The sequence below is a fragment of the Anabrus simplex genome, chromosome X, assembly GCF_040414725.1.
Source record: "Anabrus simplex isolate iqAnaSimp1 chromosome X, ASM4041472v1, whole genome shotgun sequence".
Lineage (NCBI taxonomy): Eukaryota > Metazoa > Arthropoda > Insecta > Orthoptera > Tettigoniidae > Anabrus > Anabrus simplex.
Genome location: NC_090279.1, coordinates 7,334,863 through 7,361,884, shown reverse-complemented (window position 1 = coordinate 7,361,884; position 27,022 = coordinate 7,334,863). Strand labels below are relative to the sequence as shown.

Sequence of the window (27,022 nt, the reverse complement as noted above, 5' to 3'; positions counted from 1 at the left end):
GATATCACGCGCAAGAAACTTGTCACGGTTCAGAAATGCACGAGTTAATTTTGAAGAAAGCATGAGAAGTGGTCCAGCCTAAAAGGGTAAATAATCGTACAAGCTCTTTAATCCAGCACATATAATTATATCGAAATTCGTAGTCTGTTCTCCTACATAAAGAACGGCATATGCTTTGGAGTTTTGATCTTGTTGAAGCACTCTGCGCTTTGTCCTTTTTGTAAAGGACCTTGTTCTTGAGGTTGTTTGAGAAAATGTCTGTGTTGTAGATATTAATAAAGTTGAGAACGTTTGTCGACATTCAGCAAGATCTGTTGAAACATGGCTAATCTTTTATGAATGTTATTTTGTCACACAAATATACATATTGTATTTGTGCATTGTTATCATATCACTATACCATTTTATTATGTCACCGTGTCGCTTTTCCGAAATATGTATCTTTGATGTGCAATCAAACATAGCCAACCTATATATAGGACGGTAGGTTTATACAAGGACGTTCATACTTACTACCATGTACTACATCAGTCTACGTCTTAATTCTTGTATTTAACACGGAAGCCACTAATCCTGATGAAATCCTGGAAAAGCTGAAATATAACAAGTATACGACGGCTCTCTCGCTAGCATTGATACTGTCTTTTGTCCTCAAGACACTGCTGCTAAAGACATTATGAAGGCAACACAGAATATCGCATTGGTGGTAGCGTTTTATTACAATGCTCTAATATTCTGATTTTGAAACCTAAAGCAACTTATCATGCCCTTGATTAATCTTACACGTATTACTTTAACAATACAGATAGAAGGAGCTTGAAAATCAAGGCTTGAGCCAAAATTCGAGATGACAAGACGTTCTGAGCCTGTCTCCCCACGACAGAGTAGTTCTACATATTCTACGGAAGAAGGGCGGGAAATGAAAATATCTTGGTTAAAGGTGAGATCCGCTTACAACTGCCACATGGGAAAATCGATCACGCAGGCTAAAATATATCGTAACATGAACTGGTACTTTCCAATTCATGCTGTATGAACTGAATTCACATGGCCCAGTCGAATGCATGACTAGCTCACAAGCAAAGTAATGGGAGGCTCGACCATGCATTGTTACTGCACTCTTTGGAGAAAATAAGTGGACAAATGAAAGGGGGGCATTGATTCCAGATATGACAGACTAAATCTCTTGATCATCAAACAAGATATTGATGTTGACACCACTAGACAACAGGGGGCAGAAAATACGACACTGGATTGTATGTCATGCGTCCTGTGGCATATCACACCAAGCAAAGGTGCAAAAGCCTGTAACCCTTCTTCTTTACGCGAATACGTGATTCCTGTGACAAGTAATTTATCAGGTTCACAATTAGTTTTCAGTAAAATAATGTTTCATTTTGCATTGATAAATATTCTACACGAACCAGCTATATTGCTGTGACACGTGGCGCTTCCCAGGTGACGGATACGGGTTCCCCGCTGGCCTGCCGATGAACATGAGCAAAATATAAAAGCTCTCGCGTACCAAACATGTACAAAGTATTTAATGGCAACTTTGGCGGAGATGGAGACGTTCACTAGGGACCAGATGGCGGAAGAGGTACACTAAATTTCTGGAAGATAATGCAGAAAAGTGGGTAGCGTTTCTTCTCTAGAGGAGTGGCTGCAAAAGGCATCTGTTCTCCATGTCCGCAGCTGCGTTACTACCTTCCGTCATGAGCCCTTAAATGCTTCAAGACAAGCCGGCCGTAAAATAATACCGTTACATCATTACAGAAATATGTCTCATGGTATCGGAGCCAAGGTTAGTGCAGCCCCTGGAAGGGACGCGCATTGCCAGTGCCCAGTCAGCAGGAAAAGTATGCTAGGGTTACCGTCGCACGGGCTGTGACGGCTAACCATTCTAGTACCCCCATTTTGTATCCCATCATTGAATTATGCCTGGGTGAAGCAGCGAATAAGCCACTGCGCTTGAGAGAAGGCTTGTAGGCATCTGAGAGGTGCGGATAAAAAGATGGAATAGAGAAAAGTCATGTGAAAAGAGGTGTGGTTACTAACTGGTTTACAACAGAAACCGAAGAACAGCTCATGGTGTTGATATTGTCATATCAGCTAAATTTGACGGTTCAGTCTCCGAGGTGCAAAAGTTTGACAATCGCTTGATGTAACTCGTCCGCATTGGGGAGAGAAGGAAATTCCAATTTTTCAGCGCAACGCTCCACAAACTGACGTGCGCATGAAAACCAAAGATGCGTTCTGGGCACTGCCTGACAAGAAGACCGCTGCCGCTGATCTGAATGGACGTGTCGGACTGAGGAAAGAAGAACAAACAGTCCATGGCGTTCATGGATATGGAGAAAAGAACGACGATGCCCAACAAATTCGCGATTATGCAGAAACTGATCATCGCAAACACACGGTTCAAAAAGAGTGATATTCATCTACTCTGTACTACAGTGGCTCCCATCCAATCCGCATTGACTACATCCTTGTGAGAGGGTGAAATCTCGAAGATGTTCTAGAGATAACAGTTGCCCCTTATTAAATCCTTGCGATGCAACAACGACCAGTCATCTAAGCTGTGGATAAAGTCACCAAGAGCCCAATACTTCACAGGAAATAGACAAATTGGGATCAAATGGTTGCCCCTGAAGAAGGAGACTAACGTCGTTGCAAAAGTTACAGAGTCACAAATCACCACAGTTGAAGTGAGCCGGACTAAACTGAAAGACGCCTTTCGCTTTATCCCTGGAACAATTAAGTCAGGGCGACGACAACGAAGGATTAAACATGACATATGTCCAAGGAATGAAGATGTTAAATATGCAGTACGGTTGAAGAAGCAGCTGTACCACGAGTTTCTTGCTCGTTGGAATGCCTACAAAGCAGCCACTAGTAAAGTGAAGGGGGTCTTTGCCGTAATAAAAGCAAACCGGTAGGCAGGTCTATATGTGAAACTTGACATGCGCTAATCGAGCGGAATTTTTAACGCCTAGTCCAATCGAGCCATCGCAAAACGGCAGAAGCCCAACGTTTTTACGACATCAACGAGGAAACAGACGATTTGCTACTGGACTGGCGGGAAGCGCGAGTACACTGGCGGAACTATTTTGACTAAATTTCAATCACGGAATTTTCGTATCTACCAATCCTAATCACCTCCACTGTTGAAGGTCCAATGCAGGAAAATGACGTCACTTAAGTCCAGGCTATGCTGAAGGAAACGAAACCAGGGAAAGCCATCTGTCCCGATTATCTTCCGGCAGAGTTTTGTTTCTCTCAATAAGGGAATGCAGCAGTGTGGCTAATGCAAGCTTTTCAACCATATCATCAAAGAAGTTCAAAAACAAACAGACTGGCGACGGAATATCCATACAGAAATAAGGGAAGCCCTGACGATTTATCTAATCACCGCCCGATCATACTTCTGAGCCACGCAATGAGAGACTTAGAACAAATCTTCGACAAAAGGATTAGCGATTTAGCCAAATATATAACAAGCCAAGCTGGATTTGTATAAAATTGTGGCGCAATAGGAGAAACCCATGCTGCCGGACTGTTACTTGAGAGACACTGTAAAAAGAATAAGAGGCTTCATCACAAATTTCTGGACCCTGAGAAGGCCATCCATCGGGTACTTCATGACCTAATCAGTCAGCCCTACAAGTACATGGCATTCCAGAGCACCTTCCTGAGAGGGTATAATTGCTCTAGAAAGACAAATGAGTTGTGTTCAAGCTGCCGCAGGAGCGTCTGATGATTTCCGCATAACTGTATGAGTCCATCAAGGCCCCGGCTTATCACCACTGCTGTTCATTCTTGTGATGGACACAATTACCACAAACCTGCACAGTCCAATACCATGGACACTTCTCTAAGCTAATGATATCATTTTGGCTGAAGAGAATAAGCTTGACCAGCAGCGTCAAACAGAAGACTGAAACAATCGACTAGCGCAATAAGCCCCGCGCCTCAACAAGAACAAGACAGAATACATTGCATTACATCGTCGAGATTTTGGAACCATGCATGTTGACGTTGAAGATATAACACGAGTAGGGAAATTTAAGCATAATGTCTCCACAATCTCTGATGATGGCCGACTTACTGAAGAAGTCAACTTAAGGATATACAAAGCCTGACTGAAGTGGAGAATGACTACAGGCGCCCTTCCGAACTTTGGACGAAGGGCCATCTCTAAACTAAGTTCTACCGCACTGATATCTGTCCTATCGTTATCCATCCTGTCGTTTTCTACGGCAACGAATACTGCCCAGGTCTAGAAGTAGAACGCCAACTACGCGTCATGGATACGATGTTGCTTAGGTGGAAGGCTGGCATAACTAGACGAGATCATATTTCAAATGACGTTATTAGAAAACGTTCTGGCATTGCACCGATCCAGAAGAAAATTGGGGAAAGGCGTGTGCGCTGGTTTGGGTATGTGTTCCGTGCAGAGGACGATACATTGGGAAAGTCAGAGTATTACACAGAAAGTCGATGAAAAGAAGCGCTAGGGACGAACCAGACAGCATAGACTGATAAAGTGCACAACGGCCTGAAAGTTGGAAGACTACATGCAGACATGGCCCGAGAGGCAATGAATCACAACACCGGACCCTGCCACCAGATGCAGACTGATGAATATTCTGTTACAAAAATGGAATGCAATGGATATTATACACATCCTAACATTCAAATTAGTTTATTGTATGTTCAAATTTTCTCCCCTAAAGCCTATGTCCGATATCTTTAAAAACTTATTTTCACAAAACAGTGTTTGAATGGCTGAACGCTTCTGGATTTCGTGTTTAAATGACTCCTATAAATGCACTGTGAAGAAAAACTTATAACTCAACAAAATAAAAAACTGGGTATATCTGCGTTAAATGGGAAGGACAGTTTGAATATCCGGTGAAATTCTATGAGTACCAAAAAGAGGGGAGTCCCTCAGTGTATTCTAGCCTGGATAGAATTTTGCAATTCATATTTCTGCTTGCATACGTCATAGAGAGCAGACGATCATGTTAAAAAGTTTCTTATTTTCACTCCGATCACGCCTACAAATATGAAGACCATGGAGGAGTGGCACAAAGTGGTCAGCTCAGGGCCATGTGACACTCGACGCTCTAAAGCTGGAAGGAAACCACATAACTAAGTGGTTAGTTCAGGACCATGTGTCTCTACACAAACGGAAGTAAGCCTCATCACTATTTAGCTCAGGACGATGTGTGTCTCCACAAATGGAAGGTAATCTCATCACTAATTGGTAAACTTAGAAATACGTGTATTTACAAAAGTCAGCAATTAGGAAAATTTATGAATCTTAAAATCTTTTCTGATGTAATTCAATACCAAACTGGCATGGCAAATATTTTAGACATTTTAAAGGAAGTCATTTAAGTTGTGGCATGATATTTGTAGACCGCTGAAATGAGAGTGAGGAAACAATAGCGCCTGAGGTGAGATATAAAACAAAGTGGGAAGTAGCAGATAAGTTCCGATCGACTAAATCCTTAACAAGCATCTAAAATCTATGAAGTAAAATGGACTGAGCTACGTTGACAATGGACTGTCCTCTGCCAAATATGCCAAGGAAAATGAAGACACATAAAATGCAAGTCGCTTTGCTGGCCTGAGAGAGCCTTGGCACAAAATATGCTTAGAAAGTAGAAAGCTAATTTAGACTCTATCACGAAATAGAAATATGCATTTTGTGTGTGAAAGGCATTCATAAGCAACATTCTTACTGGTGGTCATATTACAAGATTGTTCTCTAGCATAGCTTATTGTGTCCTGTTACTCATGAATTAAAAAGAAACAGCAGGATTTAAACCTCGAAGAATTTAATATTTGGGCGATCTTCAGTTGTGTACATGGTTCTACTCTGACAAATAAGAGAGTGTGAGCAGGTACTGGGTAGTTCTGAGGACCAACATGAATATGAATATTTTTCTCCACTAGTTGTGAATGTACAGTAGGAACAAGTCAATGCATCACATAAGAATCGAGAAGACTCTAACCACCCACAAAATCAAATAAACCTTTCAGAATTCGTGGTTTCCATCACAAATCTGGTTTGAAGTCAAACCTTAGGCTATGACTAGCCACTGCATGACCTGCCGATACAAGGGCTTGGTTAAGAGCACCCATCCGAGACTCTACAATCATTTCTCAGGGATTATCAAAGATCATTTCACACAGTAACCAATAAAGGTGAGTCAGCTAGAAATTAATTAGAAATGGCACAACTACACTTCAGAAACACTACTGCATTAAATCTTTTAAAACAGGATATACACTTGTGCTTACTTTGTAAGGTCAGTGACAATAATTACAATTGTGAAAGAATATTATATCACTACGTTATTTACCTATTATTATTGTTAATATTATTATTAATATTATTATTAGCATAGGGCAACAAGTGTGTCTCCACAAATGGAAGGTAATCTCATCACTAATTGGTAAACTCAGAAATACGTGTATTTCCACAAGTCAGCAATTAGGAAAATTTATGAATCTTAAAATCTTTTCTGATGTAATTCAATACCAAACTGGCATGGCAAATATTTTAGACATTTTAAAGGAAGTCATTTAAGTTGTGGCATGACATTTGTAGACTGCTGAAAGAATATAACACGTAAAAGAATATAATATTTACAAATATACACAGACAAGAAACATGTTTTACAGCAGAATGTCCAGTTGGGTGATCCACTGTATGGCTTCCTCTATTGGTTCCAAAAAGTCACACGGGCTACCTGTGTAGGAACGTCGTGTTCATTCACTTACAATATGGGGATCATCTACCGAGATGCACCACAGTCGCACTCTGGTGATGAGATATATTTCCACTTATAAAGGGCATCACTGCATCGTCCATGATTTGTTCTCACCCGATTCAGAGTGGTCCAAATCTTACGCGGTAGATGATGTTCACTAGGAAGATGTTCACCAGGAAGATGTTCACCAGAAAAGATGTTGTGTAAGGAACTGTCTGTGGCAACTTTTCAGCGACTTCTCCATTCTTCTAAACGGTGAAAATTCCCATCAGCCAATGCGACAGCATCATGCAAAGATGGATGTTGTCACTTGAACCTTGTTACCTTGAGAATAGGAATATCATCCAAAACATACAGTTGAGGGTTAATTTCTATCTTCTTGAACTCTCGAATGGGAGCATTTGATCTTCTTAAATCATGCGGCATTATACCTGACAGAATTGGGAGCCAATAAAGGGGTGTGGACTGGACAGTACCAGATATTAACCGCATGCTAGCATTCAGTTGAGTATCAATTAGTCTTGTATATGGGCTATCCAGCCAAACTGGTGCACAGTACTCAGCACACGAGAAAACCAGTCCCAAAGCAGATCATAAAGTCTTTGCTGATGAACCCCAACTTAAGCCATACAATTTCTGAAGGATAATATTATGTGTTTTGAGCTTTTTGGACAGATTCATAAGATGTTGTTTGTAAGATAGTGTGCGATCAAGTGTAATACCCAAATATTTGGGATAGCTGCTGTGCCTAAGTTCTTGGTGACAAAAACGTATGTGAAGTTTAATGCCAGCTTGGCGATTACTCAGGTGAAAACATGACACTTCTGTTTTGTTACAGTTAGGACACAGTTGCCTTTTCTTGAAGTGAAATCAGGTCTCTTTGTAGCACTTCTTCTGTCACACTAAGGTCTCGATGTTGAGTGGCTAGTGTTATGATATCAGCATAACAAAATGTTTGTGATGATGTTTCTGGGAGATCGGAGATATACAAATTGAACAGTAGGGGAGGCAGTACCGATCCTTGAGCTAATCCATTTTTGAGCTTCCTTTCTCTACTCATACTATTTCCCATAAACACTTGAAATCTTCTGTCATTGAGCATATTGCTTATAACCTGCACGATGGTCCTACAGGGTACAATTCGGAGAAGCTTGTAAATTATTCCTTCCCTCCAGACTGCGTCAAATGCTGCTGTAAGATCAATGAATACAGCTGAGGTCTTGAGTTGTTTCAGGAAACCTCCTTCCATGTGGAATGCCAGTGAAAGCACTTGATCGCAGCAGCAGCAGCTGCGATTGGGCCTGAATCCGGCTTGATCAACTGCAATATGCTGGAAAATAGTTGCGCTGATTCCGTTGTAGATTAGCCTCCCTAAAAGAAGCGCAATTGGTCTGTAACTGCTTGGGTCATTGGCAGGCTTACCTGGTTTCAAGATGGAAATCACTTCCGTTCGTTTGAATACTGGCGAGAGTTGTCTGTTCTGTAGAAGGTCGGTACAAAACCTTGCCAGCCAACTTCTAGCATTCTTCCCTAAATGAATGCGAAATTCAGGATAAATGCCATCAAAATCTGGAGCTGTAATTTGTTTAATGTCTTTGAGAGCAGCATTGCTGTCTTGCACCGTAAGCGGTAGTGAATACCTCGGTGTGCGTGGTGTTCTTTATTTCAGAGTTTGGAGCTGGCGCCGTATGTGTTTGGTATATTTCTTATCTGATGGAGTTTGGGGAGTTGTGACGATGTGAGATGCTACTTCATCCGGAATAACTCCAGGCTCTTGCTTCACCAAAGTGTCATTCCTCCAAGTTTTCTGAGGACTCCCTTAGTTCTTCTACTGGAATGAGTTAAGTCGATATTCTCCACTGTTTCAATTCACCGTTCTCTCCGGGTAGTATCCATGCCGGAAAGAAGTTCATCAGCTTTGCCTTCATCACCAGTCTGCAGATACTCGTTATAGAGCGCATCAGTCTCAAAATTCCAACCAGGGATGTATTATTTTTTATGGCCTCCAGGCATACTCTTCTTAGCCGCCATCATAACTGCACCTACGAAACGCTAGTAATTTTTGAGCTGAGAGCAATCCACCGAACGAATATATCCAGTTCAGTGGTGAATGTTGACCAATTTGCTTTTCTGAAGTTCCACCGAGCATGTGGTATTGACCGTACAACAGGAATTTTGATGCCAATATCCACTATAATGGGGCGATGTTGACTGTGGGGAAAATGTCTTAACACTTTACGACTGGTATGTAAGGGCTGTCTTCCCTCATTGCAGCTAACAAAACACAGATCAAGATAGGAATCCCTATTCCATGCAGCTGATTGGAAAGTACCAAGATCTTTTGGGTCAAACATCAGATGGAGATTGTTCATCTCTGTCCATTCTACGGGTTTCGTTCCACATTCACTGTTATTCGAGTACTTCCATAGTTCGCGATGGCTGTTGAAGTCGCCTATATAAACTGCAGAGTGTTGAGCATTAGGTAGTACTGTACTTGGCCACTGTGCGTTTGGGGGTTTATAAATGTTAAAAATAGTAACATCTGCCACTCACACAGCAACACAATGGATGTCTTCGTCTTCGTATTGAAAGAGCAGTGATGCATCTTGGATATTATTACGAACATAAGTGGCTATACCATGTGCATTGTGATATGTTGCACCAAGAGCTGTGTAACCATTAATGCGGCCCCTTTCCCGAAACTCTTCTTCATTGGCTGTATAGGTTTCCTGTATAGACACACCATCTATATTATTATCCAGGATAACCTTGGATAGGTAGTCACATTTTGCTCTGCTGTTGCTCTCTACGGTAAGCTGGAAGACATGGATGAAAGGTCCAATGTTTCTTGTCTGGTAGCTATGAGAAGAGCCATTTCCATGAAATAACTTTGTCATTGTTGGGAGATCTTTCAAAAGCAGCCAAAGTTATTGCTTTCTTAGTAGCACTCGGGGGTCACATGTAGGGCACTTTGAGGTTAAACCTAAGGACGTGAAGCAATAATGTACCCCCTATTTATCTAATTTTGTGAGATAATAAATTCACTTACTTAAAGAATTCTGAATTTTTTAGGCAAGCTGCACAAATTTAAAACTCCACTTGTACCTGTCCATTTTATTACTTTATACTAATTGTGTAAGTATGTTTGCAATCAACACACTACAAGCCCCTGACTGACAATGAACACTAAAATGAATCAGCAAGTGTGACCACAACACTAGAATGAACATAAATTCATTACCACATATTTTTACACATACAACAATGCACAAGTTTTATTTGAAAACTATGATATCGATGATGCAGCATTATGACCTGAACGTTTCATTTCTACAACACATTATCTGCTTTGGGGTCCAAAATTGGAGGAATCTGACTTAACACACAAGAGAGCAGAAATGATCATAAAAAAAGGAATCTAACGAAATAGTTTAAAATGACATTCTTTGAGTTATAACTTTATTGAACTCAGCCATCATTGTATTGATTAATGAGAATGATTATGTTAGTTCGAAATATCACAATGTACATAAAACTTAACAATTCTGAATTTGTAGATTTAATTTATAATCTACAAACATCACTTTTTCTGTGTGTCACTGTTGGTGTGAACGTACAAAAACTTACTCAGAATATCTGGAGACAATAGTTTCAGATGGCATTTCAGATGATAAGAATGTGATGAACTAATGATGCAGAGACAGTAAAAGAGACAGTAAATGTTGGTTAAAGGTAATGTAAACAAATACACTTCAAATTACCTAGCTTTACCAGAGATTCTTTTTGTAGACATATACCGGTATTCAATAAAACTACATGATGGTACATTAAATATGATCTTAAAGTTCTTGAATATTTAAGATGATTTTAACCAACAGAATTTTAAGATATTTGCATTTAAATGAAACCTTGTAAAGAAAGGATTCAACTGACGAAAATGGCCAGTTTTTGGGAGATAAACCAACCAACACTGAACACAACTGTGAATAGGTACGACATATTCTATAATATAGGATTTGTAGTGTACTTACTTTGTTTCTTCTTTGATGTATGGCAACAGCTGATCATCGGTATGTTCTTCTATGAATATTTCCTCCTTAGTATCTTTGGAATGCTATAAGTAATAAGAAAAGTAGAGTAAAGAAGTAAGGGAGTACAAATATATAGGCCTAAGCAAGAAACAGCTGAGAAAATAAATTTCATAGTGACACAATAAAGATTTAAATTAATATACCTCTCATTTTAAAAATATAAGAATGGAAAGGAACAATCTATTCAAAATCCATCTAAATACAAGAGAGGTGTCTACCTTGGTGGCAAATGGTACACAAAAATACATTATTATCAAGCAATAAATTTTAAAAGAACACAGAAGAAGACAATTTCCTAAAATACAGTATTACACAATATACGCTTTCTTTACTATTAAGCACGCAGCTCATCCTTAATAAATGTATATAATTTACAAAATTTTACTCATAACATCTTCTGTATTACAAACATAATCAACACATACACAACTTGTGCTATTAGTTCAAATAATAGTATACAACTTCTATTAAATTAAAATTTACATTGCATTTATTTATTTTTTTTACCCTTTTTGGAACCTAACTTGCATAATGACCTGCTGCGTTTTAACCTGGTCCCTTTTGCCACTGCTTTTCAGACAAATTAAAAGAGAGATAAGAACATGAAAAGGAACACAGTGTAGGATATCAGTAGACAAGGTAGCATAGAAAAGGAGGATCATTTGCAAATATGTAAATTTAAAATTACCTACATATTTGTGAATATTTACCAGAGTATGTTTACACATACATGTGTGGGAGGAGGCACTTTTGTGTATGTGTACATGTACAATTTAAGGAAAATAAATAATAATAAACACTATCTCCAAATCATTACCCAATAACATCCCGTGCTTGTGTTTCTCTTTCTGTTGATCCCTATTTCCACACTGAATAGCTACTTTCTTCATCCTTTTATGCCGTCACCATAAGACCTATGTGTGTCGGTGCGACGTAAAGCAACTAGCATCCTTTTATGTTCACATTCCCCTGTTCCCATCTTTCTATACCGACTGGACTTGTAACTTCTTTGTTCATTTCCATGTTCCTATACACTTTCTTTCCGAAAACACTTCACTGTAATATCAAATAATCCCACATTATTGCCACTACTTTCCCAACAAGTGGACAATGCTTAAATCATAAGCATAGAAATATCCATCATCCCTCTCTGTACATCACATTAAGACCAAAAAACATAAATCAGTCAATGTCCCAATCAATGAATGAATCAAACAACAGCATTTAGGGCTATTGGTTGTTTGTATAGAGAAATACTGTGGAAATATATGAAACAACTCCCATAGTAAATTATTTCAATCACTAAATCATCTTCCTATAAGTGAACATTTTCCAAAATTTGTCCCCATGAATTCCAACTTATCTTCATGTTGTGACATTTCCTACACTAAAAGAACATGACTTAAATGTATTCATCAGCTAATGTTATTCCAAACCATCTCTCCAATGACATCTCAGAATATACTGCTTAATCGAACAGCTTGAGTCCTTTCTCCAAGTCTTCCCAGCTGGAGCTTTATAACATCCCTGTAACACAACTCTTTTGTTAGAAATCACCCACAAGATATGGAACTATTTCTGTGGATTATTTCCCGTTCTCAAGTAATACTGCTGATGACCTCATATTCTCATTGTGGTTTTGCTGGAGATTTATATGCCCTCTCCTTTATAACCCCTAAATAACCTCATGAACATATTAAGAGACCTGTAAATTTTATTTTGTATGTGTTTATATGATTACCACAATGAAGATATATACTTATTATGAATAACTAGGTACTTACAGAGATTCCCATGAAGAACTTTCACCCCATCAAAACAACAATTAAACCACAGAGGACTTTTTCTATTTGTGAAACACATAACGACTTTTCACCCCGTTTACCAATACAGCATTGCCCGATGTCCACCTTACAATATTGTCAAGGTCCTTTATGCAGTTACTCACAATCCTGAAACTTATTTATTACAAAGAGCCTCATCACCTTTTTCAGTTCATTAATCAAATTGTTTATATATATCAGAAAATAAAGGTCTCATAATACTATCCCATGGGACCCAATCCCATAAGTGTTACAGGATCAAATAAAGCTTAACCTACTCTAATGCTCTGAGTTCTATTTTTTTGAAATACACCAGACGAGGCCAAATTTTAATGGTAAAAGGTATATTTCTATCTTTATGTAAATTATTGGCCTTTATAGCCTTTGGTGGTAAAGTTACCACTTGGTATATCCCTGTCCACACTATTGTATTTTTTCATACAGTGGCTACAGTGAGAACCATAATGTAATTTCATTATTCACATGGTTTTGTGTCACTTTTATTAGTGAACATGTTCTGTTGTTTATTGTCTATATCTGCATATTGTTGCTGTATGGAAGTAAATAATGTGACCTATTGTTAAGACTGTGCATTCTGTAAGTTACATGCATTATTGATACTATCCACGAGTTCAGTTGATATTTCTTAATATTGGTTCTTGAGAACGGTCAAATGTTGAGGTTGTGGGGAGACGAAAGGACCTTTCGCCAAGAAAGGCATTGTCAGAGAGCTACTTGTTGAGGAACGTTATTCACAGCAAGATACCGATTCTAGATTGCATCTATCACATCAATCTGTAAGTAGAATTTTAAAATGTGAAGATAAGGGGAAGACAAATTGTCAACAACGTGTTGCAAACTGTGGGCGAAAGAAGAAACTAACCCCAAGGAGGAAGCAAAACTGATTAATTTGTCAGTAAACAACTGCAAGGTTACTAGTTTGGATTTATGTAAGAAATTAGAAGAACATGGGTCATTGGAACCAGCCAGGACTGAGAGACGAGAGCTGTTTAATGCTAGAATGAGAGCAAGACGACCTCAAAGGAGAGCGAAGATTACTCCTGCTATGGCTGCAAAGAGGTTCCAATGGGCTAAGACTCTCCAGAATTGGTCATCTGATCAATGGAAACAGGCAAGTCCATGACAATTACTGTAATTTCTAAATTATCATTCATTATTCCATTTTAACCCAATTTAAGTAGTGTAACCGTACAGTACAGTAAATATATGAAATTATTCTTTCAAATTGTACAGCTTATTGCATTTAATGCTAGGCTTATTTATTTATTTCAGGTTTGTTTCAGTGACTAATATGTAATTCCTCCCAAAGAAGAGACAAGTCAATGTGTCAGAAGAAAAGGAGTAGAAGCATTCCATCCAGATTGAGTGAAGCAGAGAGTGAAGCATCAAACTTTAGCGATGGTCTGGAGTGTGTTTCCTTGGTACGGCTGTGGACGATTATATATTGTAGAAGGAACTATGAGACGTGAGCAATATAGCATTAAGAACCCGTTTGGTAGCTCAGGTGCAAGAGTGGTTTGGCCAAAGTGAATTTATTTTTATGCAAGATGGGCCTCCTTGCCACAAAGCCTAGAAACAGTCCTGATATGAAGCCCATAGAACATCCTTGGGCAATAGAAAAGAAAAGTCCGACAAACGAATATAACGACAAAAATTGGCTTTACTGAGAAGCTCGTTCAGATCTGGTGTCATGATGATGATTTAAAGAGTCAGTGTAAAATACTGTTTGAGGGTATGCCCAGTATAATCAAGTCACCCACGGAAGCTAACGGGATGCATACCAAGTCGAAAGTCATCAACTTAAAAATTGGTAACATCTTATGTGCCCAATTCACAATTTTTTACTGTTTAATAATTTGGCCACGTCTTTATAGTCACCCATTTAGCCACTATTTTATCTATCCCAACCACACTAATTTTTTGTCAGTAGTTTCCCGAGATCTACCCTATGAAAATCCTTAGATATGTCAATCGTGACACATTTGACCATGTGAAACCAATATATCTGCTATATCCTGCTGTAATCTACAAGATGAGCTTCAGTGGAGTAATGTTTCTGAAACCAGAACAACCTTCTATCGAAACAGTTGGTAATTTCGTAGATATGTATAATATAATCAGGAAGAATGCATTCAAGGTGCTTGCATGCAACACCAGACAAGATGACTAGTGTGTAATTATTGTTTTTTTTAGTTTAGCACATTTTCTTTATACACATGGTGCTACTACACTAATTATTCATTCATCTGCTATAGCTGCTTCACACATACACTAATCAGTATTTCGAAGAATTGACTTTCGTATTGTCCCCTTCAACTTTGGCCTACAATGCACATTTTCTTGTATGTGGAAATGGGATGTTATCATTCTTTCATTAAGGGTGATATATTATAAGTTTATGCCAATAGAGTCGTGTCTTCTTATAGAGAACCGGTTTGGACAGGCAGGGAGCGCAGTATTGATTATTCAATCGACCAGCCAGCTGAGTCATGTGACCTACTGGGAAACTTTCAAGGCCGCTCTAATTAGCAGAGACAGTATTATCTAGACTTATGAGAACCTAACAGGTGAAAGTACGATGTCCAATTACGAGACGACATGGAGACACACCCACCCGGGTAAATGCTTAAATACCTGTGTTTTGGAATAAACGCTCTCATCTCTTATCTTCTGGTAGTCGTCGAGTGAAGCAGAACCAAGTTACGTACTGTTCTTCGATATTTTCCACGTGGTTGTGTGCGAGAACACAGTCTAAAGTCTTTGTGTCAGTTTCAGCTCTTACCCAGTGAAGAGAGAAGAGGACCTCTACGTGTTCGGTAATCTTCGCCAGGATGTTTCACCCATCGCCCGAAGGAGCAGTCTACAGGATTATGGACATCGACACACTTGTCAGTCAAGGAAAGCACCAGATTGTTTGTCCTCCCGTCTGTTTGTCGCAGTAATATTCATTATTAATTAACATGCTCGAAGATGCAAAGCTGCCGCATCGCGACTGTGAGATCCTTCACTCACAACATTGTAAATTCAATGAAATACTAAACGAAGGAATCAATACGCCCAACGGTTTGATTACAATAGAAGTTCTATATGACCCCCTCCTATTTTGGTGCATAGTTCACAATGGTGTAGTAGTTAGTGACCTCTGGACTCTGTCCAGGATGTGTAGTGTGTGGCGAACGACTTGGAAAGCTGTCTGTATTCTTGGCACAAGTATGTCTTCTCTTTCTATGGGGATCACATAGTAGTCCATTTCTGTAGAACAAACTGTACACTGGCTACCGGAGCTCGGAAGCGACTATGCGAAATGATCGAGAAACTTGTCCATTCTCACCGAGCATTACCTCTGTCTCCCACTTTTCACTTCCCCTCTGTTGCCTATTCTGACGCACAGCAACGGGCAGCGGCTGACTCTCTGGTATAGCAAATAGAGTAAATACTTCATTTCCTGAAAAAGAAACATTTCCACGGCAATCCAACTGCACCATCATCTTAAACATTACACGAAGGGCATCTCTGATTTACTTGTCAGTACAGTTCTGATACACATTGTACACAGGTAATTACAGTGAGTGCGCCTCGATTCAGATTTCTTAGCCATACGTTCGGCAAAGAAAATCCTTTCCCTTAGTTCTGGAGTCTTTTGTGAAAGCCAATTTATATACAGTATGCCTCTGTCTTTTCTTCACCTCTTCTTGGACTAGAATCATCCGTAAGAACGCTTGATTTTCAATACAGTAGGAGCTAGTTTATGTCGTACCGAATATTACTGTGACGGCTGCAATGAAAGATCCGTAGAATGTGTCCAATGTTGCCAATTGCATTCAGGTCAACGAGAGGAAAATTTATGCTGTCTGCTAGAGTCTCCTTCCAGTCTTGAAGCTTTCACCACTTGATCTTCTCGGGGGCATTTATCAATCCACCTCTACGATGCATAGAGGTCATTAAATCCGCTATGCCTACCTTATGCAGAGGTGGTACACAGTCAGATGATATGACATTCACATCCTTTGTAGGTTGGAGATCACGGTGCTGAACAACGATAAGGTCAATTTGCTTGCTGCAATCACCACAAGTGGAACCTAAAATATGAGTTCCATCATCATATCAGATACCGAAGGTATTACCACCATGGCAGGTATAAAAATTATTAATGTGACCAACATGCGCATTATGATCACCACAGAGAAGTGGAAACTCATCTTCAGGACACGCTGCAACATGATCTCGTAGCTACTGCCAACGTTGTTCCTTACCCAGGTCATCACAGCCAGATTGTGACAGAGAAAACACAAGTTCGAGAGGATGCACTGTCGAGTGTAATTGACGTAAGGCTGTCTGAATAGCGCTGAACCTCAGTAAATCTATCTTGTAGGCTTGCACACACAATGAAGTCAATACCATTTTTGCCGGATGTAACCTGGTAAATAAGTTCATAGACATCTCTGATGTCATGAGATTTCTGGCCATTCCAAAGCAAGCAACTTACTAACTAATTAACATAGATACTCTTCAATTCTAAACCAGACTTACATTATCCTAATTACAGCAGGTTAACAGAAACAATAGAAGTAACTACATTGCCAAGCAGATATCTCCCATACCATGAAAAGATTAAGACGTAATAAAATAGAATGATATTTACTAATAAACTAACTATTCTACAATAACTCTAAGCCACATTTAGATGTATCCTAAATACAAAACTGAATAAAAACATTCCTAAAGTATGAATCTATGGAACTTCGGAGAATGTAAATTTTCATTGACTATGTACATAATATTTAGTTTCCTTGTATTATGAAAGAGACAAAGAGGTGGAAAGTTTTAATGTAATTATCAGTCAAAGAACAGTGGCCAGTTATAATCATAAATTTAAACCTTACTACTGAAAGTTAATTTAACATAACCCACAGCATTTTGTTTACTTGACGGTTTCTACCATTTCCCTTTCACACCGACACAGATAGGTCGTATGGCGGTGATGAGCTAAAAATGGCTACTAGTGAGAAGGAAGCAACTGTGGCCTTAATTAATGTACAGTAACACCATTTTTTCTGTGAAAATGTGAAACCATGGAAAACATGCACTTCAGGGCCGTCGACATTGGGTTCGAACCCAGCATCTCCCAAATGCAGACCGATAGCTAAACGGCCAGTTGCTCAGTACCACAAAGAAGCAATTGCTTGAATTTCTTTCCTTCCAATACTTATTGTGAGAGTATCTTAATATGTAATTTCAAAGAATACGTTAAAAAGCAAGTCCTTATTTTAAAAATTCGGTGTTTAATTTCCCCAGGTTTACATGCACATTTGGACATAGGTTTTCATATTCACAAGACCAGTTTCGAGCCATGATTTTTAAGGAAGACGTGAAGATAATTTATGATTGGTTTCCAACTAATCACACATTCTAGACTGAGAACTGATAAAGGCAGTGTGTAATCGACGCTCAACTTACTCAGCACTTAATCTACTGGTTTCATACTACACTACCTTAGAGCACTACTTCACTTCGTTTTCCCACTACAATTCTGCAAGATATTCTACGCCAAGCGATGTTTATTAGCCGTGATGTCTCATAAAGGGAACACTTTATTTCGCCTTCTGCAAGACATGACCACTATAACATTAATCCCAGAACACGTGTGGTATGCATAAATCATCTGAACCCACAAGTTAAGTGTCGACTGACATTTAAATAGGCATGGTTGGAGCACATATTAATGTTCTGTTTTAGTTTCAGTGTGTGTGGGGGGGTTTGTGTGTGAGGAAGCCTACTGTTACAAGAAGCCTGTAAGACAAGGAACAAGGGGAATCATCATGCTGCTTGCAACAGGAATCTCTACCTTCATCACGGTGCACTTTGCAGGGTATATTCCTTCCGGAATGTGCTACTATGAAGGGAGATCCCACCACATCCTAAAGGGTGCTAAAGGGACCAATCGTAAGATTTGTCAGCCAGGACTGAATCAACTCCAATCGTAAAAATTTAAGTACCTTTTTATTTTAAATATGAATTTCCTTTTCAGAAGGACTTCATTCTTGAAATAATATTATCTATTACTTTGTGTTGTTACAGATTCTTATCACTTCTCATCTACTTATTGGTGTTGGCAAATTTTGTGAATGATTGAAATACACTGATGTCCTTAATAGCCAGAACAGCTTGAAAGACTAGAGATAGGAAGGTTCATATCAACAGTACATGTGGACTAGTATGTTCTGACTCAGGCGGTTAAGGCGCTGGCCTTCTAACCCCAACTTGGCAGGTTCGATCCTGGCTCAGTCCGGTGGTATTCGAAGGTGCTCAAATACGACAGCCACGTGTCGGTAGATTTACTGGCACGTAAAAGAACTCCTGCGGGACTAAATTCCGGCACCTCGGCGTCTCCGAAGATCTTAAAAAGTAGTTAGTGGGACGTAAAACAAATAACATTATTATTAGTATGTTCTGAAGAAATGATTAGCATTTGAACCATGTCGACCCTCAGGCACAAGGTCCACATCGATATCTCTACGCACCACAATCGACAGGTAAACTGTGCCTGCGGCTCTCGTTTTCGCTGTAAACCAATATTAGTGGATCAGTGTGACTTAAGCAGACGTGCAGAATGCCTCGCAGACGTATGCAAGAAAAGTACTGTCAAATGAGTGAGTCTGAAGGGGGCATGAGAGAACGTGATACATCTGGGAAATTGCAACTCGTGTGCAAAGAAGTGTGTCGGCAGTGCAACAGGTGTATATAGAACGTTCACAGAAGGCTGTAGAACACAAATCAGAACCCCCAACCCCGAGAAGGTCGACACCTCATGCGAATGGCATTGAAGCAGAGATATGCGTCCTCCTGGTCTCTGGCGCAACAGTGGAACAGTGTAACATATCGTACTTTCAGGAGTGACAGTCCGTCCCAGTTTATTACGATCTGGGTTACCGTCGTCCACTTCTCCGCCTACCATGCTACACTGCAATGGTGTATGGAACGAGGTCAGTGGGGACAGGAATGGCAGCAGGCAGTGTTTTCAGACGAATCCAGGTTCTGTCTGTTTGAAAATGATGGCCGCATTTTGGTTCGCCGCAGACTGGGGGAGAGAGATCATATTGAGCGCATTCACACGAGACATACAGCGCCAACTCAAGGCATTATGGTGTGGGGCGCTATTGGATACAACCACAAATCACAGTTGGTGCGTACTGTTACCAGTTTGAACTACGTGAATGACATCCTGCGGCCCGTAGCTATACCCTTTCTGCACGACACTCCAGACGCCTTATTTCAGCAGGACAATGCGCGACCACATATCGTTGTACGAACACGTGCCTTCTTGTTGTCACAGAATGTCAGACTGTTGCCTTGGCCCACCTAATCACCGGACTCGTCGCTAATTGAAAATGTGTGGGATATGGTGAAAGGACGGGTGGGGCGCTGTGATACAATACCAGCCACCAAAGATGAACTGTGGAACCAGGTGAATGGAGCATGGATGGCTATACCCCAGGGCACCATTCGCGCCTTAAACGTGTCGATGCCATCACACATAGAATAAGTTATCACTGCCCTTTGAGGACCCAGTGCCTACTAGGCAACGGGATACATGTCGACTCTGGGTGACTGAAATGCTAATCGTTTCTGCAGAATATACCAATGAATATGCCCTGTGAATATGAACTTCCTGTCTCTAGTCTTTCAAGGTGTTCTGCTTTTTACGAACATGAGTGTAGTTCTATCAGATAAAGTGTGTTGATATTGTAAGTCTTCAATTATTTGAATTTCATTAACAGTGTAGTGTACCAGCAATCACGTGTTAAAAATCATAGACCAATTTGTTTAACTTAGAACCTAAAAGACGAATTGGGATGGATACGATGTATTTATTTGTGAATGTTTATAGAATATGACACCCCATCTTGCATAATTTCATCAATGAAGTGTAAATTGTCACCTAAATGTTATTCATGTATATTAGGGACTAAACTTATGATATAAGTTATGTCGAAAGTAATGAAATTTGATGTAAATGATCGAGTGTTAATAATAGGCCTTAATGACATAGGATGCTCTATTTAAGAAGGCAGATAGTGCTCAAAGGAAGTAGCCTAGCTTTGTCAAGTGACAGAATGGTACCATAGCTCATATTTATGATCATTGAGGAAGTAGCTTTTTTTCGCTGGTTGCTTTACGTCGCACCGACACAGATAGGTCTTATGACGACGATGGGACAGGAAAAGGCTGGGAGTGGGAAGGAAGCCGCCGTGGCCTTAATTAAGGTACAGCCCCAGAATTTGCCTGGTGTGAAAATGGGAAACCAGGGAAAACCACTTTCAGGGCTGCCGACAGTGGGGTTCGAACCTATTATCTCCCGAATACTGGATACTGGCCGCATTTAAGCGACTGCAGCTATCGAGCTCGGTGAGGAAGTAGCAACGAATACTGCATTATGGAGATATATTATTGAGCACATGAGGCGACAAGCGCAGTTTAAGGTAATAATAACTTTCTGTGCTCAATCAACAACCCCGAGCTTGTCAAATTAAAAAACGTATCTAATTAATGCAAATTTTAAACCATTATTGCCTGTCTTCTATAATGTGTGGAGATAAGGTTGACAAATCTTCTTAATGTCCTAAAGCGATCATTCTTCCAGTTATTCGACCATGATTCTTATAGCGAGAGTGACATAAGTTATCGAATGTTCATGAAGTTCTCAAAAAATCATGAAGATACATAATGTAACAATTATGCCTAATTAAAATGATTAACCTCACATGACATTATATTTGGGGGGGGGGGAATTTGAAAGTAGGGCTTGGCCAAGAGTGTAAGCTCAACCTAACGGGCACGGATTCGACTCGGGGCCTAACATCGCAGGCCCTGGATCCAAACCTAGGCTTTACAGACAAGTTTGATGTCCAAGATTACTGGCTGAAGCTATCAGGCATGGATTTGTTCCCCGATTTAACCTTACAAGGGCGTTATAGACTCGAGTTTGAGATTCGATCCCAGGCTTAACCTAGCTAGACAAGATGAGACATGATCCATGGGTTTTAGGAGCTGAGGTTGGAAATGGATGGCGGCCTTTCCCATTATTTTAATAGGACAAAGGAGATGGTATAAAGCTCAATAGATGTGCTATATTCATAGGGGCATAACGCTGAAAGGTGACATCAGGTCATGGAACTGAGTGACTGCAAAAGGCCAAAAGCGCAAAAATGATACAGATCAACATGGCAAAGGACAAATGTGCAAAAGTGTTAAATGGCTAAAGGACAAAATGGCAAAAGGGCTAAAACTAAAGGGCAAAAGGGAATGAGCTACGGTCTAGTGCTCAAGAGCTGAACTTGGAACAAGATGTTGGTAAGGAACTACGGAGAGGGTGAAAGGTTTAATGCATGTGCATTATTCACAGGGACATACCTTTATATAGCTACCTCAAGGTCCTCAAGCTGAGCGACTGCAGAGTCAAAGATGCTAGCATGTAGACGGATGCGTAATGTGCTGTTGGTATTCAGTGCTTGGAACCCCAATTTTCTTATTGTAACAATTCGAGCTCAAAGATTTGAATTCTGGAGGCTTATAGTAGCTTATAATACTGTAGATATCACTCAAGGGATTAAAACTTAAGTGTTCAGAACTGGAAAAAAAAGGTTCGCACTACATGTGACCGGGAATTGAAGACAGAGCACATCCCTTTGAACTGCTGAGTATCCTGCTAAGTAAATGGCTGCACACTGAAAGTGCCCATTTAATTCAAAACACCTAACGTTTGAGCTGAGAGAAATTAAAAATCCCCACACCGACTGGGAATATAACTCTGCAATCTTTCCCTTGGACTGCTGACTACCATAGTAACTAAATGATTGTGTATTAAATTCTAAAACACAGAACCTTTGAGCTACAAGGAATGAAAAATTCGCCGACCCGACTAGGATTCGAACCCGGGACTCATTTCCTTCGGAAGCAAGCAAGCATGCTAAATAAATGACTGTACATTAACAGCTTATGTGTTTCACTAAAACACCTAGCTTTAGCGTTACAAGATTCAAAGGAAAAAATCACCAACAGAACTAGAATTTGAACATGGAGCTCGCTTGGACCCAAAGCCGAAGTGCTATTCAAATATCTAACACCAAAAATTAAAACTTTTAATTCTGAGCAAAGAAAACAATCGCTGAATTTTGTTCTCAAACCTGGAGCTAACTTCGAGTCAGAACTAAAGGTCTTAAGTTCACAAGAAGAAAAAATGTTAAAATTTCTCAACCCGACCCGGAATCGATGACGGGCTTTTCTTTCACGGAAGACTAAGTGTGAACGATTAGCACAAACTGTGTCATTTGAATGTGGAAAGAGAATGCAACAAATTCTGTACTGAGGTCGTGACATATGTGCGTCTTAGCAAAAAAAGAGATTGATTCCAAGAACATTCTGATTAGACTTGGAAATATTTGCTGTGTCATGAAATACAAAGTTCATTGTTTTTGCAATTAGCCTAGTATGCACATCTCAGCAAAAGAACATTGCCGGTACGAGCAAGTTGACTAGACTTCGAAGTAACTTATTTAGTAAGACAGGGATTAAAAAGTTTATTGTTCGCGCATTGAGCTCTAGGCTACAGATTTGAACACTGGAGAAGTGTAATTGCCTGCTTGTTTACATCAGTTGGTAACTAACATTAGAGAAGCGAGCAAATAAAAAATCATCAGGCCGCCTTGGAATCAAACTAACATAACAGCTAAAGAATCAAAACCCACAACCTTCGAGCTAAAAGAAATTAAAAAACCACCGACCAGACTAGGAATCGAACCAGTGGCTTCTTTACACGTGCATGAAACGAGCATGCTAACTAAATGACTGTACATTAAAAGTTTGTGTGTTTAATTGAAACACATCAAGTTCGACTTCCTTTCACGGGGTAGTCGACAACAACAAAATTCGCTTTACGTCTTAATAACTACACTCGAACGTTTGAAAAGTTTGAAATAATAATTTTGAAGATCCAAGCTGCTGTCGTACTGAATACTCAACATTCATGCACAATAAGAAAGATAAGGCTAGCACTTTAACCGCCTGAGCTACTCAGCTAGACAATTAAACTATTAAGTGCGAAAACACACACACACACACTAATAATGATAATTGTACCGGGAGGTACACCTCAACCGCGTGCATTTAAATGAAGCGCATTGAAGAACGCTACCTATCACATAAAAATTGAAACAACTAGTGCAAGAAGTTGGGACGTTGGTCAACAGATGTCACTACTAAAGTGATAGACTTATGTGTTATATTTAGGTGTCCTAAATAGACTGCATTTCTTTTGTTCCTTTCTGGTGTATCATAGTTGTCAACAGCTATTTCAAGAAGTTCGGATATTTCTCCACAGATGTCTCTATTAAACAACTGATGTCATGCACTCTGGTGTAAAGTGGAACAACTAGAAATTTATAGAAATTTTGTGTTTATAGGTTTCCTGAACTGAACGGATTTTCTTTGCTTTTGATACTACCAGGTTTTCAACACTTCTTACTCATCCCACCCAGCCTTGAAGTCTGGCAAATCAAAAATTTTCTGTATTTATTTTTCAGCCACTAATAGGCTTTTTGTAACTTTTCGACTGTCCAATAAAAATGATGGGGTGTGTTTGGTCTTAGCCCAGAGCCTTCTCGAACCTTCCTATCGGGTATAAAAGCTTACGCTTTTTCGAGTTAACTTGTTTTACTTATCATCGTGCTATTGAGTGTGTGTGCTAAGAGAGGAGGCGGGGGTCTCATCCATCGTCAGGCAGAATGTCAGCTAAGGTAATGGCCACCATTTTCCATTTCAGCAGGTATGTGTACTTCTCTTTCCTCTCGTGTAATAGTTCGAGTAAATCAAGTGTACTTAACTGAAATTCGGGAATAGAGAGTGTGACACCCTCTCGAGTTCCCTATCAACTTGTTTTTGAGGTGACTATGTTTTTGTAACCATATTCTATCTGTAGCCTTGTAACTTAAATTTCCTCTATATAGTCACCTCAGTTGTGTGGGTTTAGCCTCTGCATCGTCGGGCCACTAGCCCAAGTAGAGTTGTAATCTTTGATTTCAAGGAGCACAAGTTTCCGCCTCCATATTTTTTTTATTTTTGGGCCACTGTAATCAATTGAAATGGTCTTGTTAAACGTAGGTTGTGCCTAGATAGGCCAGAAAGTGTAAATAGGATTAAGCAAGACGCTCTTATCACTAGTGTAAAAGTTAAAGGCTGTAAGGCTTTGGGAGCCTAGTCTCCTCAGTAAATTTGTAGGGCATTGAAGATCTTTTATTCAAATGTATACATATTTATGTGATATTGAATGGTGCCTTTGGAAGGCGATAACTGGTAACCTTTGGAGCAAACCGCTCTTGAAAATTGTGATTTAAAATTTCCTCTAAAACAAACCGGGAAATTCGTCTGCTTGCCTATCTAACTAAACGCAAGAGTAGTGGCGTAGGGACCTTGTAAATAGGGAGCTGGGAGCTCGAATTTTTTAATTAACCTTTTGTAGGTTTTTCTGTTTTTATATTTTGTATAAACTACCTCTGTACCTGAAAATTTGTTGTTTGTTAAAATTTAATATCAGAAAAGAAATATAACCTTTATTCTAAAGTTTTAAATTAATCCTTGACTATCGTAGATAGACGCATTCAAACCAGCACCTTCTTTCACCTCTCTGTTATCCACGAAAACTCGGTGACAATAATAATAATAATTTAGGGGATCCAACTCACCTTCATATATAACACTTAAGATGCATACCCAATAAGAAAAAAAGCTGGAGACGGAATTTTGTCCTGCAGGAGTCTGCGTCTTATCAGAATCACCTACCTGGTAATAGATAATAAAATCCCTGACCCAGCTGTGAATTACCAAATTTAATAAACTTAAAGTAGCCTGCATTACACACACACACAAATAAGAATTTAGAGGATCCAACCCACATTTGTACTGAATATTCTACATGCATACCTAATAAGAAAAAGAAATCTAGTGCCGGAATGTAGTCCTGCAGGAGTTTGCATCTTGTCAGAATTGCCCTATCAAGAATAAAACCCCAACTTAACTGGGAATTACAAAATCTAGAATATTTAAATCAGCCTGGATTACACCTACGTGCACATTATTCCTGTAATATTCAATCATTACCAAGCAAAATGCTTATCCTGAAACACAGATATGTTCCACATTCAGTTGTCAGAGACAAAAAGGGGTTATTCTACTGTAGTTTCTAACAAGTAGGCTGACAGAAACACAAGTTTTCATGCAGCATTTAATAACAGATCAGAAAACTCATGAAACCTAACCAGTTCTTCAAAAAAATGAGGTGAATCTGTTATGGATAGGTTAGTATAATTACATACGAAAGGTAAAAGATGATCGTCGAAGAAACATATGCAAGTGCCGGCCAACAAGGGGTATACCATGGATGGTACGGGGGGGGGGGGAGTGTTACGATCTCCGCTACATGCTCCGTGCTATTCCTACCTTCGCATGCTGCTTTTCTCCGACCACAACGCCGCTGCTTCACTCGCTCTACTGCTCTGCTCACCTGCCGTCTGCCTACTCCGTCCATCCCGTGTCTCTCCCGTCCTTCTCCACGCATCGCCTTCTCCGCTTGCTGCGTGCGTTTGTGTTATCCTGATTATGACGTTCTTATTTCTGGAACATGCTGGCTTTCAGCTTCTCTATTCATCTCGACGCTTCCATACCGCTATATATTCTCTCCTCCACCACTCTAAAATTGAGCCTGCCTTCGTCTCGGAGTGGTGGAGCACCGAACATCTGTGCTACGTTTATATTGTCATTACCATCTGGACTATAATTCTTCGCATTATTTGGTGAGCAAGACTTATCATGACGTTATTTTGTCATTAGATTCTTCTTTCGGCCATCTGTCCCGGTTTGAACTTTGCTTTCGGCAGCTTATTTCGGCATCAAATTACGTATGCGAGTCATTATTCCTACTAAATATTTTTAAACACGAACTGTACAACGGACAATGGAACTTTGATCTCATATTATCTGCTTCCTAGGAGCATTGCTATATTCTGCAATAATAATAATAAAACATCCTGAAGTCTAACTACACCCGGCGAAGAGAATCCTTTCCCCAATTCGATCCCTACTTCCATTCCCATTTTTCCCTTCTTTTAGCATCTTTTCTTCTCATTTTTTTAGGTTCTTCGAGTTTACCACTCTTTATTGTTCGCTTATACTCATTCATACGGTTTTTGATGTATTTCTGATATTCTTTATTGTAAATATGGCGCAATTTCCTTGTCTTCTGAGGTTTCCT

General features: G+C 39.7%; 1 protein-coding gene across 1 annotated transcript in view; it reads right to left on the bottom strand.

Annotated features, from left to right (window-relative positions):
- Positions 1 to 10,812: 10,812 nt before the first annotated feature.
- Positions 10,813 to 27,022, bottom strand: part of LOC137503159 (uncharacterized) — a 52,788-nt gene continuing 36,578 nt past the window's right edge. The window contains exon 4 of the mRNA XM_068230634.1: positions 10,813 to 10,899. Coding sequence (XP_068086735.1) covers positions 10,813 to 10,899 — 87 coding nt within the window. The remainder of the gene's footprint in view (positions 10,900 to 27,022) is intronic.